A 14,881-nucleotide genomic window follows, 5' to 3' on the forward strand; every position below is an offset into this window, starting at 1 on the left:
GGCACGAGCCTGGCCGGGCACGAGCATGGCCTTGCCGACGGCGCGCCCCTGTCTGGGGAGCGCGCACAGAGAACTCAACTATATATATATATATATCTATTGATATATTTTATTTTACTTTTTTGAACTTTTTATTTATATATTTTCCACAAAACAAGACATTCACTGACCACATGAAGTAAATTACAGCAGCATGGACCAAATATTCACTGCTTTAGTTACATTAGGTTCCAGCTACTGCTCATTATTTAGTTCATCTTCACTTCACCTGTGTTTATTTATCATCTGCCCATTTCCTTTACTGTAAGTGATGTCCTAGTTCCTGTTTATAGTTTATGGTCTACTAACATTTAATATTCTGCTCACTTGTACATACGTTTCATCTGTAAACATATAACACACACACACACACATATATATATATATACACACACATATATATATATTTACATAAACATATAATATATATATAAACTGAACTTGTGCTTAGAGGCTGAACTGCATTTCATTGCTCTGTACCAGAACATGTGAAACGACCGTGAAGCTGAATCTAATTTAACCAAGTGTTTTTGTTTGTTTTTGTTTGTTTGTTTGTTTGTTTGTTTTTTGTGCAGCTGAGCTTCTGGGACCGAGATATTTCTCTCGTAGATGAACAGAGTCTGTTGAACATGAGCAGAGGAGGCTCTCTGAGAAATAATTCTGAGGTTTATTAATAAAATACAGAGATTCTTGGCAGAAATGTGTCAGAGAAAAAGGAACACAATGATCCACAGTAACAGGTTGAACAGGAGTTTGTTCATGTTCACTGCACATGAAAGAAGAGACGTGAGTCCTGGAGAGTCTAAGATAAGATAATAAGATAAGACCAGACGTCTCTGTTTGTTTTTAACTGTGTCCAAGTATTAAATCTATTGATTAAATCTTGTTCCTGCCAAACGTTTGTAAACATGTGAAAGTGAAAAACTGTGAATGAGGAGAAACCACCATTCTCTGCTTTAAGAGACTTTAATCTATGCTTCACTACTTTCTATCGTCTTTACGTGAATCTTTATTAGTGAAAACACCTGTTGAGTTCTCTCACATCCAGGAAGAAGAAACTCAGACAGATCTCTGACGCCTCCTGCTGGTTTCTACGCAGACATGCAGCTCAGACTCAGGCTCCCACTCACATTAGTTCTAATCTTCTTCTTTCTGACACAGACAGACAGATAGATAGATAGATAGATAGATAGATAGATAGATAGATAGATAGATAGATAGATAGATAGATAGATAGATAGATAGATAGATAGATAGATAGATAGATAGATAGAAACTAGATAGATAGATAGATAGATAGATAGATAGATAGATAGATAGATAGATAGATAGATAGATAGATAGATAGATAGATAGATAGATAGATAGATAGATAGATAGATAGATAGATAGATAGATAGATAGATAGATAGATAGATAGATAGATCTGATCCCAGTGGAGTCCAGGTTCTAAAGTCCTACCTTTCTAACCAGTGACTGATTTTCTTCCACACTCTTGACATTTAAACTTATTTCTGTTGTTTTATGTTAATATTTTAAGCCTAAGAGCAGAAGTGTCTGTGGTGAAATAATAAAGTTCTGTTGTGGCCTTAAAACTTGATGTATTTTATTCTGAGACTTAGTTGATTTATTTTAATTATTAACATTAATTTCATAAATATTTTACGTATAGATTTTATTGTTGTAGTTATTTATTCAGATCATTTATTTTTATTTCTTTCACTCATCGACAGCAGCAGATTTTACTGTTAAATGTGTTGTTTTTATGTATTTGTTTATTTTATCTCTTAGTTATATTAACTTCCGGCGCCGCGGTGATGACGTCAGAGCGGAGCGCCGCCGAGGAGACTTGCGGTGTGTTTTGTTTATCTCTCGGACCGGGTCGGACCGGGACTGTCTCCCCCCCCTCCCCGGGCCAGGATGTCCCGTCTGCGGCTGCTGAGGAGGCTGGTGGCGGAGAGGCTGCAGGAGGCGGTGGAGGAGATCCTGGGGCTGGTGGAGGGCGTCATGGCGGAGTACGAGGAGGAGCTGCACCACAAGTACGGAGCGAGCCGGACCGGGGAGGCTCCGCGGGGCCCCGCGGACCCGGGGCCGGCCCGGCACGACCCAGGTCCGGTCCGACACGACCCGAGGCTCATCTTATTTTACATATGGAGAATAACTGAATTATTTATTATTATTCACATTATTATTATTTATTTATTATTTAACACTTTAAGGCTGGAAATTATACATTTGAGTTTTATTTATTTTATTGTTTTTCAATGGGTTAAATTAATGTAAACATGTATTTGTCAACATCATCACATTAGAAACATTAGGACACTTGTTCTTCTTCGTGGTTCCTAATAAACCAGATCAGAGGGGGGACCTTGTAGACCACATTAGACCCTGATTAGACCTGAGGATGGTTCCTGGATCTTCTCTGATTGGTCGATTGGCTAAAACAAAGATCAGGAACACAACAGAATAACAACCTCTAAGTAACGACTGCAGATTTATTTCATCCGCTTTAGTTTGAAAAATAATTAGGAGAATATTTACATTGAATTAAAAAACCTAAATATCACAATAAGAAGTGATGGAAATGGAAACGTGAAGTCAGTGTGAAGAATTATGGGAAATGGAGTTACATCACCAGACGCTCCGACTTTTAAAGCTCATTCACAAAACACCTTTCAATGGAAACACTAATATCACTGAACCAGAATCTCGTTCTCTGCAGATGTGGAGCAGCTGGAGGAAGTTCCCGTCATCAAGCAGGAGCAGGAGGAGGAGGAGGAGCAGGAGGAGGAGGAGGAGCAGGAGGAGCAGGAGGAGGCGGCCTGGATCGCTCCTCTGGAGGCTGAGCTGGACCCCAGAGAGATGAAGGCGGAGGAGCCTGAGGAGGCTCTGAAGGTGGAGTGGAATGAGGAGGACGTCCAGCCAGGCACTTCCTGTGAGGGGATGGATGCACCTCCTCCACCTCCTCCTCCTCCTCCTCCACTACCAAACCTTCCCGCCTCCTCTCAGGGTGACGCCGCCGTTGGCTCCTCCCCCTGCTGTAAGGTCTGTAAGATGCTGTTCCGTTACAGCCGCTCCCTGACGACGCACGCCCGCCTCCACGCCGATGACGCGCTGTGCGTGTGCGGCGTGTGCGGCGAGCGGCAGCCGGACAAACGGGCGCTGCTGCAGCACCTGGACGCGCACGTCAAGAGCCACGTCTGCAGCTTCTGCAGCAAAAGCTTCCGGCGGCTGGTGGAGCTGAAGGTGCACACGCGCTGCCACACGGGGGAGAAGCCCTTCAGCTGCAGCGTGTGCGGGAAAGGCTTCAGCCGCAAGGGCAACATGGAGATCCACATGAGGACGCACACGGGCGAGAAGCCGCACCGCTGCGGCGTCTGTGGGAAGGGCTTCAGGATCACCTCGGCCATGGTCCGCCACTCCAGGACGCACTCGGGCGTCAGGCCCTACAGCTGCCACGTCTGCCTCAAGGGCTTCGTCTCCAGCTCCGACATGAAGGTCCACCTGAGGACGCACACCGGCGAGAAGCCCTACGTCTGCCCCGTGTGTGGGAGGAGCTTCGCGCTCAGCACGCCGCTCAAGCACCACCTGAGGCGCCACACGGAGGACGGACGCTGCACTGCAGCACGCGCTCCGGCCACGTCCACGTCCACGCGCTGCGACGCCACCTGAAGACTCTCGGTCCTGAGTCCTGGTCCAGAAAACCAGGACGTGTTCAGGTTAAACCGTGAACGGATCAGCTGTGTGAGGACATCTGATAAATAAAACCTGAGTCCTGGTCCAGAAAACCAGGACTCAGGACTGAATCCCGACGCTTTTATTCAAGACGTTCAGGTAAACCTTAGAACGGATCCGGATGGGATCCGACGCTGTATATAAACCGAGTGAGGTCATGTGGCCAGACCTTTTATTCAACATAAGAACGAGACTTTAAAATAAGACAAACTTTAAAACGTCTTTCTGAAGCTTGTGTATTTCCGCAGTGAGGATCAGTGAAGTCTGACCTAATCATGTCAGTTCAACTCAGTTTAAGAGTTAAAACCTGTTTCTGAAGGTTCTACCTCTTCTCTAGTGAGTCACATGCCAAAACATTAGGTACAGTAGAGAGTGGATAAAATGAATCCGTCTGTTACGACACAGTTAAAGGGATTTGAAGTCAAATCTGTGCAGGTTCAAAGTTCAAAAGTTTTTGTCAAAGATCTAATATTTTAATGAGATAATAATAATGAGATGTTTCAGTCACATGAGTAAATTTCTCGATGCAGAAAGTTTGACGCTGATCTGAGTTTGTGTCCTTGTTGTTGTTCTGTTTTTTCTCTGACGTCTGACTTTTCACAATGAAGCACTTGATTAATAATAATAATTAAAACTGAACTTTTGAACTTATTATCTGCAGAATGAAATGATTTTTTATCATTATTTTTATTTTATGCTGTAACTGTTTCATATTTGCTACATGAAGTTGTGTTTTTTTTACTTTTCAAAATAAATCCCTTGTGCTGGAGGTTTCTATTCTTCTTCTATTTACAGCCATTTCATACTGAGCAGTAGAGTATTACCGCCCCCTGCTGGACAAACACATGTCAGGCAGAAATAAATCCAAACTCATCATTTATTTCCAGAACCAGTGACTTTGTGAACTATGTGATCGTGGTCATCGCCCCCTGGTGGATTCATCCAGGCTCTGCAGTGTTAGCTTAGCTTAGCTTAGCTTAACTTAGCTTTCAGGGAAACGTTGAAAACATCTAGAACATTCATTCAACCTTTAATTAATTCATTAGATGGTGTTGGAGTAAAATCAGATGATACAGCAGCTAAATATTTGGTTTGTTGTTAGTTTATCAGTGAGTTTAAAGGAAAAAGAAACAAAATAAAAAGAATTATTGTCAGTGAACTACAAATATGGTTAAAATTAAACCCGACTCAACACGTTCTCATACATTTATAAAGACCCAGATCCAGTTACCTCAGTATTTTCCACCAGCAAACGTCTGTTATATATATATATATAAAATATAAATGAGTCAGAGACTGAAAAAAAAAACGGAAACAAGAACCTTGTACATGATGTTTCTGTGTTTACGTTACGTCAGCTGATTGTTTTTCTTTACGTTTTCTTTTTCTCTCACTACATTTTATTGGAAATTCAAAAAAAAAAAAACTATTTGAAATGAAATGAAAACTAAATCATGGAAATATATTTTGTTTAAACTTTTAAGGACCAAAAAAAAAGAAAACTTAGCCCGTCTCCTTTTAACCTCTCATCCGCCTGTTTAGGACAAAATAACTGGATGTTGTTCATGAACATGTTGGATTCATTCATGGTCTTTGTCTCTTTTAAAGACGAGACTCTGAAGTTTCTAGAGTCTCTCTAAGTGGTTTAGTTCTGGAGGAATGAAGAAGAAGAAGAAGAAGAAGAAGAAGAAGAAGAAGTCAATGGGTTCGTGTGAATATGAGTGAACCCATTGACTTCCATCAGGAGAAACTGACATATTACATCATGCAGCTGTGATTGGATCATAAAGATGCTGCTGTTACTTTCGTCCATAAACAGGTTTCTGTGACTTTTGAGACTTTTTTTTAAGAAAATCAGAAAAAACCCAGAATTACTTTAAAATAAGAAAGTGAGCAGGTCCCACTGAAAACGGAGCGGTGATAAATGGATGGAAGGATTTAAGACTTGACAAAAAGAATCTGCATGTTCCACCCGGAGGAACGTTGAGTTCTAAATAAGGAGAAGTGTCTCGGATCCCGTCCTCCAGGTCTGGACACGGAGGACACATCACACGGGGACACGTCAGCTCCTGTAGTAACTTTTTATTATTCAAATGTTAAGGTTGGATTTACAGGCACGTGGGAACAGACGGGGTCTCTCAGGTCCTCACGGGGCCGGAGGCGGCGAGGAGGCGGCGAGGAGGCGGCCGAGCAGCTCACACGGCTCCGCCCACGAGGTTACGACACAAAATAAGTGGTACATTATAACTTAAAATACTGTTTACACATCACGTCTGGGTGGAGGCCGGAGGACGAGGAGGAGGAAAGACGAGCGAGTCCTGGTCTGGTCACAGCTGTGAGAAAAGTTCAAACAGGAAGTCTTTTTCTCCCGCATCAGTCTTTTCTGTTCAGGACCTGAGTTTGTAGTGGAACTAAATAACACGTGGGGCCGTGATTACAACCAAACTTTATATTAAGGCACAAAACACGAATTAAACGGGACCGAGCTCCACTCAGAGACGCGACGGATCACGTCGCTCTGAGGCCTGAACACAAGCGAGCGTCATTACACGACACAACCACAGAGGGCAGCAGAGACACTCAGGAGGGTTCGGTTCATTTGATTGTGATGGAACTCGTGGCTGTTTTACGCGATGGAGGTTTTTTTTCTTGTTTTTTCTTTTAGTTCTTCAAATCAGCCAGTCCTGAATCATTGAAGCATATATTTACACAAATAACAAAATCCTCACTCTATGTCAGAATAAAAAACATTCACACAAAAATATAACATTTGAAATAATTATTAGCACCAGTGTATCAGATAAAATTCTCGCTACGCAAAATGTACAAAGTTGCATAGTGTTGGATTTAGCCCGGAAAACAAATACAAGTAGAAGAAGTGTTAATGTGTGATGACGGGGGAGGACGGGGGAGGGAGGGGGGAGTAAAAGCAGCAACTGGTGGGAGGACAGACGGTGAAATGTTTGTAGTGTTTAAACATCAGAGCGTGAAATGACGTGTGACCGTGAGGAGACGAGTCGCAGCTGAAACCTGTCGATGAGTTCACAAGATAAAAACAAAGGAACGAGATCCCAGATCAGATTCAGGAGGAAAAAGATGTTTTATCTGGTGTCTCTCAGCTTCATCCTGAAGTAAAGTGATGACATCAAGATAGAATCAAAGATTTACTGGAACGATTTGTGCAACAACATCTGAACAACTAACAACCGACTCTCATCCACATCTACAGGAGCATGAGGTCACGTTTTAAGATCCACATGGAAACAAACACAACAGCGAAGTTAAGTTCCTCCTCAAAGATGGACGTCATTCATCTTGTTCCCAAAGGCTCCAAAACTCAACATTAATTCATTTCCCCAGAACCAGAGACACGAACAAGACACAACCTGGATGTTAACACATGATCTCAACTCAAAGACCAGATCTGGCGTCTGCTAACGGACAAGATCCAAACCCGACCTCAGATCTGACTCCACAACACGACGCTGAGAGGAAACCACATCTACAGGAAGATCCACCTCAACAAAAAGGCAACAACTTGTATCTGTCAGGGACCAAAGTTTAAAGACTCTGGAACCAAAATCTGTAAAAGTCACGATCCATATTTAACCACTGACTCTCACAGGACCAGATCTTACACCTCATCTCAGATCTTGTAAGATCTCGACCCAAGCTCCACGATGTAACACGACAACGCACAAGGACACAAAGACGGACTTTGTTGATCTTCTAGTCTAAACTATCTCTAAAATCCTGGACGAAGCTCAAGTCCAACACCTACGAGATGGTGTCCTGATGAAAACGAGTTTTTTTTTTTTGATCCGAAGACAGATACAAGCTCGTCTCCTGAGTTTTTATCTTGTGAACACAGGTTGTTGTTTTTTTTTTTTTGTTTCGTGTCCGTAGCTTTTCAACTCAACCTGCTGCTGGTGAAAATACTGTCATAGAAAAGAAGTTAAATACTTTCCCCTGCTGTTTGTGTCGTAGCTTTGGAGCAAACCAGAGAGGATTCCTTCACTGTGGTTTCTGAAAACGTGGTTGGTTTGGAAACGACGTGCGGCCGAGACGGAGGCCGCGCGTCCGGCTAGCCTGTGTCCCGAGGCATGATGGGTAATGGCCGGAGGCTCTCTGAGGCGCGAGGAGTTCCCTCCCGCCGAGCGGACGGCTGCAGTCACATCGGGTTTGTGGTTCTGGTTTCCTCCGAGGTTCTTCGACCTCGGCAACGGCTTCTCTACGCCACTTAGTCCGTTCTACCGAAACCACGTTGCTGCGTGTCGACAAAAACCTAAAGACAAAACAAACACAGCTGCTTTTCGTTGAAAACCGTGAACGTGGCTTAAAAATATTGGCTTCCGTCTCATAAAAGGAAAAAAACAAAAAAAAAAAAAACAAAGGCGAGAATCTGAAAACAAACAAAAGTTTTAAAAAACTGTTTTGGTAAAAGTCGGCGTGGCGGCCGGAGTGTTAGACGTAAGTGGGGGAGTGTTGGAGGGGGGGTGGCGGCGGCGGGGGGGGCGGGGTTAAGGCCTCTCCAGGGACGCCGTGTTGAAACAGCCGTCGGGTAACGTGTTCTTGATGTCGTTGAGGTTGGCGATGTCGGCGCGGATCTCGCTGATCTGACGCTCGTAGTCTCTGATCATCTCCTCCTGGGTCTGAGCCACGTCGTTCAGCCTCGCCAGCTTCTTGTCCAGGTCGCTGGCGGCCATCTTGTCCTTGGCCCTCTTCAGCGACTCATTGATCTGGTTCAGTTTGCTCAGGTCCACCTTGTCGATGTTTCCTGAGGAGAAAAGAGGGAGAGCTGAGAATATCTGATGTTTAGAGAAAGAACAACTAATCCAGTATTTACAACAAACACTGATAAACTCGTCCTCAGACAGATTCCCGTCTCGTTATCGGAGCAGCTTGAGTTCAGTCTCCGTTCGTCCAGTTCTTACCGAGCTGACCCATCAGGTTGTTGATGATGTTCAGCACCGTCTTCACCGTGTTCTTGGCCTTGCGAGCGTTGTCCTCCGCCTCCTTCGCGTTGTCTGACGCCTGCAGGACAGAGAAGAAGAGTTCAGCAGCGTGATTCAACGGGAATGAAACTAAGAGACGGAGGAAAGAAGAGGCTGAAGATCCGGGTCGTACCATTCCAGCCATCATCATGTCCCGGTCGGCCTCGGCCTTCTTCTTGGCTAGTTCCCTCTCTGCAGCCGTCAGCTGATCCATCATGTTGTCCACCTCCTTCTCCAGCTTGGTGGTGTCCTCGAAGGCCTTCTCTGCGTCCTCCTTGGTCTTGGCGGAGCCCTGCGAGGACGTGGGTTTGTTAACGGTGTCCAGGCTGAAGCCGGGAGGAGACCGGACGGGTTCTGCTGTCTTACCTTCTGCACGGTGCTAGCGATCCTCTCTGCGTCCTCCGCCTTCTCCTTGGCGTCCCGGGCGTCGGCGGCGGCGTTGCCCAGAGCTTCCTCCGCCTGTCTGGTCTTGTCGTTGGCGGCCATGATGGTGGCGTTGATGGCGGGGATCTTCTTCATGGCTTCCTCTGCAGCCGTCTTGTTGTCGTTGACTCTCCTGTCGAAGTCTGAAGGGAGTTAAAAAATTAAATGTTAAGAGGAAGGAATTAGAAAAAAAAACAGTCAGGTAACAGTCAGGTAACAGTCAGGTAACAGTCAGGTAACAGTCAGGTAACAGGTAACAGACAGGTAACACACAGGTAACAGGTTACAGTCAGGTAACAGACAGGTAACAGGTAACAGACAGGTAACAGTCAGGTAAAAGACAGGTAACAGGTAACAGTCAGGTAACAGACAGGTAACATGTAACAGACAGGTAACAGTCAAGTAATATGTAACAGTCAGGTAACAGACAGGTGTCACGTAACAGTCAGGTAACAGACAGGTAACAGGTAACAGACATGTAACAGACAGGTAACACACAGGTAACAGGTAACAGACATGTAACAGACAGGTAACATGTAACAGACATTTAACAGACAGGTAACACACAGGTAACAGGTAACAGTCAGGTAACAGTCAGGTAAAAGACAGGTAACATGTAACAGTCAGGTAACAGACAGGTAACAGTCAAGTAATATGTAACAGTCAGGTAACAGACAGGTAACAGACAAGTAACAGTCAGGTAACAGACAGGTAACAGGTAACGGTCAAGTAACAGGTAACAGTCAGGTAACAGACAGGTAACAGGTTACAGTCAGGTAACAGTCAGGTAACAGATAACAGACAGGTAACAGGTAACGGTCAAGTAACAAGTAACAGTCAGGTAACAGACAGGTAACAGGTAACAGTCAGGTAACAGTCAGGTAACAGATAACAGACAGGTAACAGGTAACAGACATGTAACAGTCAGGTAACAGTCAGGTAACAGTCAGGTAACAGGTAACAGACAGGTAACAGTCAGGTAACAGTCAGGTAACAGTCAGATAACAGACAGGTAACAGGTAACGGTCAAGTAACAAGTAACAGACAGGTAACAGACAGGTGTCAGGTAACAGTCAGGTAACAGTCAGGTAACAGTCAGGTAACAGACAGGTAACAGACAGGTAACAGACAGGTAACAGGTAACAGACAGGTAACAGACAGGTAACAGGTAACAGACAGGTAACAGACAGGTAACAGTCAGGTAACAGGTAACAGGCAGGTAACAGTCAGGTAACAGTCAGGTAACAGTCAGGTAACAGTCAGGTAACAGTCAGGTAACAGTCAGGTAACAGGTAACAGACAGGTAACAGGTAACAGACAGGTAACAGACAGGTAACAGGTAACAGACAGGTAACAGACAGGTAACAGACAGGTAACAGTCAGGTCACAGGTAACAGACAGGTAACAGGCAGGTAACATGTAACAGTCAGGTAACAGTCAGGTAACGCTCACGTACCTCTCAGGTCGTCCAGGATGTTCTCGGCCTCCTTGAACGTAGCCCGGCCTTTCTTTGCCGCCTCCTCAGCCAGAGCTTTAGCAGCGTCAGCTCGAGCCAACAGCTGATCAGCCGTCTGTCACAGACAACCAGGAGTTTAGATGTGGAGTCAGACTGAATCCCTGCCTCATGTTTGTAGTCACAGTCTATTTTCTGTAAATACTGTATTAGTTGTCCTTTCTTTAAGCATCGGAGCAGGAAACATCAACAAAGAGTAAACTGAACCAGATCAACCAGTGGGTGGAGAGGACCAAGGAGAACCAGGACCTCCTCAGACTCCTGAACGTACCTGCTGCTCAATTTTGCCTTTCTCCAGCAGCTTGCGGACCTCCTGCTCTTTGGGCTTCAGGTCTTCTCGGAGGTCATTGTACTCCTTCGCCGTCTTATTGATCAGCTTATCGAGGTCCGACGCCTCCTTCTTGATCTTGTTAGCCTCATCCTGAAAACAGACAAAGATTATTCGGCCCCGTTCTCTCCCGTTTGATCCATCGACGTCCGGCGGTAATGGCGGCGGCGGCGCTCACCTCCAGAGCCTTGGTGTCGACCGGCGGGAGGCTGGTCAGGTTGGCGACGATCTTCAGAGCTTTGTTTCTTGCATCTTCAGCCTCATTCTGGACCTTAGTCGCCTGTTTCTCCAGATTCTTCGCCAGATCCTTGGCCTCGTTGTACCTGAGCAGGACAAGACAGGAGGTGACAGTCACAATCCAAAACATTCAGGACACCAGGTTTAAAAACCTCCCGGTCATCAGCAGCCGTACTTCTTGTTGAGCTCCTCGATCTCCTGGGACGTTTTGCTCTCTCCGTCCAGAGTCTTCAGCAGCAGGTTGTACGCTTTGGTCGACGTGTCGTTGGCGTCTCTGGCGATCTTCTCGATCTGGTCGGCGTCCATCTTGTGCCTGCAGAAAGAAACCAGTCGATGAGGTTCACACGCAGCCTGTTTCTAAAACTACGAGGTGTTTCTGATTGGGACTCGGTACCAGGCATCGATACGTTTCTAGCACCGACGAAATGCCCTGAAAAAATAAATCACCTTTTTGTGACAAATTCTGACATCGAAGAAGTAAATCCAATAATCATTTGGCTTTCATATTATAGAGGCGTGGACTAAAGACAGCAGCAATTAACCCTATCACATTAGCCTGTGGCCCTCCCTGATGTAAATAAAGATAAAGCCAGAGGACATTAGCCTCTACACAATGTTCATGCTGTGCCAGAAAGACTGTGACAAACTACGTTAATTTTTATTTTTGATTTGAATCGTCAGGAAAATGTAAAATAATAGTTTTGCCCTGTGATGACAGTGTATTTTTCTTGTTGAAACTGTCGCCGTGTGAATGAATTGTGAATGACGCCCTGTCCAGTCTTACTTGTCCGCCAGCCTCCGAGCCTCCTCAGCCAGCAGCGTCATGTTGTTGGGTTCTCCGGTGCCGCCGGGTGGTTTGATGTCCTGAGGACGACATCGTACATTAGCGCGTCCTCACCCTCCATTAAATTACCACGGCGACGGTTCGACCACTCACCACTTTGCTGATGGCGTCCTTGGCCTTGTCCAGCTCCTGTCGCGCTCGGTCGATCAGGTCCTCGGCGTCTCGGACTCGGCTGCGGGCCCGGTCGGCCTGGGTGCCGGTCTCGTCCACCGTGGTCCGGATGCTCTGCAGCCGGTTCCACTGGACGGTCAGGGTGTTGTTGATGGAGTTCAGGCGGTCCAGGAGGCCTCTGTCCACATCTGCAGGGTCAAAGGTCACAGCTCGTGTTAGCGGAGGGCGTCCAGGTCAGGGTTCATCCGAACAAACACAGACGTCTGGACTGGCTGAGCTTCTTGAAGACGTCGTATCTCACACAGAAGAAGCGTTTGTTTCAGCTCGAGTTTTTCACATTTCCTTCACGTTTATTTGACTTTGTAGCAGCTTTTCAGATTTCTGTTGGGATTCAGCCTCATGATGCGGCGGATGCTCTGGTTTTAGATGAGTTTTAATGAGTTTAGACTCAGCTGAGACGATCCTCCTCTTTTTAGCTACTCGCAGTCTGTAACGTCACCACTAGGGGGCTCTAAGTTCTACACACTGGCCCTTTAAAAGTCAGAATTCACACCCAAACTCTAAAGATAATAATGTATTTTATATTTTTGACATATTCAACCATGAAATTAAGCCACTTTTACAAACGGATAATAAAGTTATTGTTTTAGATGAACATTATTATATCAGCAGGAGAGTCCTCCAACCAATCAAACTCCCCCAACGATCTGATTTGTTCTCAGAAGTCGGAACTTCCGATTTCTGAGGCGGAATTTTCAACTGAAACACCCCCAAAGTCGTATTTTCGTAGAACTTTCTAAAAACTTTAATTTCACTCTGCACTCACTAAATGTAAATGCTGAACACACTAAGTTTTATTGTGACAGGGAAGTTTTCCACCTTCTGAACTCTGAGGTAAATAAAAACACACCATAAGTTCCCAGCAACAACACTAATGATAAGTGCGGGTTGACTTCCAGACCGGTCTCAGAGGTACTGGTACCTTTGCTGGTTTGCGCCTCCTCCAGCAGCTCCATGATGGCCCTCTCCGCCTCCTTCAGACGGTCCTCAAAGGCCTTGTCGCTGACGGTGTCCTGGCCGGAGCCCAGGTTGTCGATGAGGGTCTGCAGGTCGTGGAGCTTCTGCCTCTGCTGGTTGACCTTGTCCCGGACCAGGCCGTAGCAGGAGGGGCACTGCTGGCAGCCCGGCACCGACCGGTTGTAGAAGTAATTCTCCTCGCACATGTCGCAGCGAGCTCCGACGAAGCCGGGCCGACACTCGCAGCGACCGTCCTCCTTACACTGACCCGACTGGGATCCTTCAGGGTCACAGTCACAGGCTGCAGGGAGGGAGGGAGGGGGGAGGGAGGGGGGACACCAGTTTAAACATTAAAAAAAACACTCGGCCTCGTTAGGAATGAAACTCCTCGGAGACGTCCTCACGTTTGCATCCAGACGAGCTGAAGCCGAAGAAGTTGACCTCGCAGCGTTCGCACAGACGTCCGGTGACGCCCGGTTGACACTCACACTGACCGGAGACGATGTCACACTGACCGTTAGTGGAGCCGATGGGGTTACAGTTACACCTGGAGGAAACAAGTATGTGTTATAGTCTCCATAAAAACAAGGACCATGGACTTCTGACATATTTTAACTCGGTGCCGGTTCAGATTTTGTGGCGTTTGGAGACGAGATGAACTCACCGCTCGCAGCCGCTGCCGCTCTGGAGGTTGAAGAATCCGGGTTCACAGACGCTGCAGTCGCGTTCGGCCACGTTAGGAAGACAAGGACACTGACCGATACCCTGAGAACAGCTGGTCTGCTGACCCACCGTACCCAGAGGAGAGCAGGAGCAGGCTGGAGGGGGGGGGGCAGGAGGAAGCACAGTCAGTAACAGCCTGACTCAAACATGTCCAGATCCAGATCCATCTAAACCTGGTCCCGTCTCTTACGTTTGCACTTGTCGGCCGGGTTGGGGGCCAGGGCGTTGCCGTAGAAACCCTCCTTGCAGCGGTCGCAGAAGAAGCCGTCCGTGTTGTAGATGCACTTGAGACACTCGCCGGTCTCCCGGTTGCAGTTTCCAACGGCGTTGGGGTCGATGTTGTCGCTGCACTTGCAGGCCCTGCAGGCTCTGGGGGCCCCGTTCTGGCCGAGGGGGTCCCCGAAAAACCCGTCGTCACAGAGCTCACAGCGCTTCCCTGTGGACGGGGGAGGACGTGGCGTCAGACACCGGGACGTAGACGCCCCTTCAGCCTTTAAGGAGCCGCACGGTCACACGGGATCGAGACGGGGACGTACCTGTGGTCCCGGTGGGACAGTTGGTGCAGACCACCTCTCTGGTCCTGGGGACGACGGCGCAGGTGGCTCCAGCTGGACAGGGACACGGTTCACAGTCTGTGGACGTCCCCGCCGTGGCGTCGCCATAGAAACCGTCCTTACAGCGCTCGCAGCTCAGACCGGCTGTGTTGTCCCGGCAGTCACAGGCTCCTAGAGGACACAGAGACACTCCGGGTCATGGTCCACCCACCCTGTCCTCACCCTCAACTACAGGTCAGTCTGTGGACGTCAGTGGACAGAGTTTCTACTCAAACCTGAAACATCCGTCTCTTAGAACTGAAGAAGACACTCAGATGAGACGTCTTCTCTAAACTCCAAAAGTCTTTTAAAGTCTTTTTG

General features: G+C 46.8%; 2 protein-coding genes across 3 annotated transcripts in view; one reads left to right on the forward strand and one right to left on the reverse strand.

Moving 5' to 3' along the window:
- Positions 1 to 1,851: 1,851 nt before the first annotated feature.
- Positions 1,852 to 3,875, forward strand: LOC125010998 (zinc finger protein 287-like). Of its 2 annotated transcripts, none has more exons than XM_047589982.1 (2): positions 1,852 to 2,167; positions 2,762 to 3,875. In XM_047589982.1, exons 1-2 carry the CDS (start codon positions 1,960 to 1,962, stop codon positions 3,712 to 3,714), a joined length of 1,161 nt encoding a protein of 386 aa, XP_047445938.1. In that variant the 5' UTR covers positions 1,852 to 1,959; the 3' UTR covers positions 3,715 to 3,875. The 2 variants fall into 2 exon arrangements, with proteins under 2 accessions (XP_047445938.1, XP_047445940.1); XM_047589984.1 differs by having other exon boundaries at positions 1,852 to 2,149; positions 2,765 to 3,875.
- A 1,969-nt stretch (positions 3,876 to 5,844) lies between these two features.
- Positions 5,845 to 14,881, reverse strand: part of lamc1 (laminin, gamma 1) — a 40,172-nt gene continuing 31,135 nt past the window's right edge. Inside the window, exons 13-27 of the mRNA XM_047589783.1 lie at positions 14,504 to 14,692; positions 14,158 to 14,403; positions 13,909 to 14,062; positions 13,649 to 13,791; positions 13,210 to 13,545; positions 12,210 to 12,415; positions 12,057 to 12,136; positions 11,448 to 11,585; positions 11,214 to 11,358; positions 10,979 to 11,128; positions 10,651 to 10,765; positions 9,138 to 9,337; positions 8,905 to 9,063; positions 8,712 to 8,811; positions 5,845 to 8,554 (exon numbers count right to left, since the gene is read on the reverse strand). Of these exons, the coding sequence (XP_047445739.1) occupies positions 8,298 to 8,554; positions 8,712 to 8,811; positions 8,905 to 9,063; positions 9,138 to 9,337; positions 10,651 to 10,765; positions 10,979 to 11,128; positions 11,214 to 11,358; positions 11,448 to 11,585; positions 12,057 to 12,136; positions 12,210 to 12,415; positions 13,210 to 13,545; positions 13,649 to 13,791; positions 13,909 to 14,062; positions 14,158 to 14,403; positions 14,504 to 14,692 (2,618 nt within the window). The 3' untranslated portion in view covers positions 5,845 to 8,297. The remainder of the gene's footprint in view (positions 8,555 to 8,711; positions 8,812 to 8,904; positions 9,064 to 9,137; positions 9,338 to 10,650; positions 10,766 to 10,978; positions 11,129 to 11,213; positions 11,359 to 11,447; positions 11,586 to 12,056; positions 12,137 to 12,209; positions 12,416 to 13,209; positions 13,546 to 13,648; positions 13,792 to 13,908; positions 14,063 to 14,157; positions 14,404 to 14,503; positions 14,693 to 14,881) is intronic.

This window comes from Mugil cephalus, chromosome 7 (genome assembly GCF_022458985.1).
Source record: "Mugil cephalus isolate CIBA_MC_2020 chromosome 7, CIBA_Mcephalus_1.1, whole genome shotgun sequence".
In the NCBI taxonomy this organism is placed as follows: domain Eukaryota; kingdom Metazoa; phylum Chordata; class Actinopteri; order Mugiliformes; family Mugilidae; genus Mugil; species Mugil cephalus.

Coding starts and splice junctions, on each gene's coding strand:
- LOC125010998 (XM_047589982.1), top strand. CDS start 1,960: ATGTCCCGTCTGCGGCTGCTGAGGAGGCTGGTGGCGGAGAGGCTGCAG. Junction 2,168..2,761: donor AGGTCCGGTCCGACACGACC/CGAGGCTCATCT, acceptor TCTCGTTCTCTG/CAGATGTGGAGCAGCTGGAG.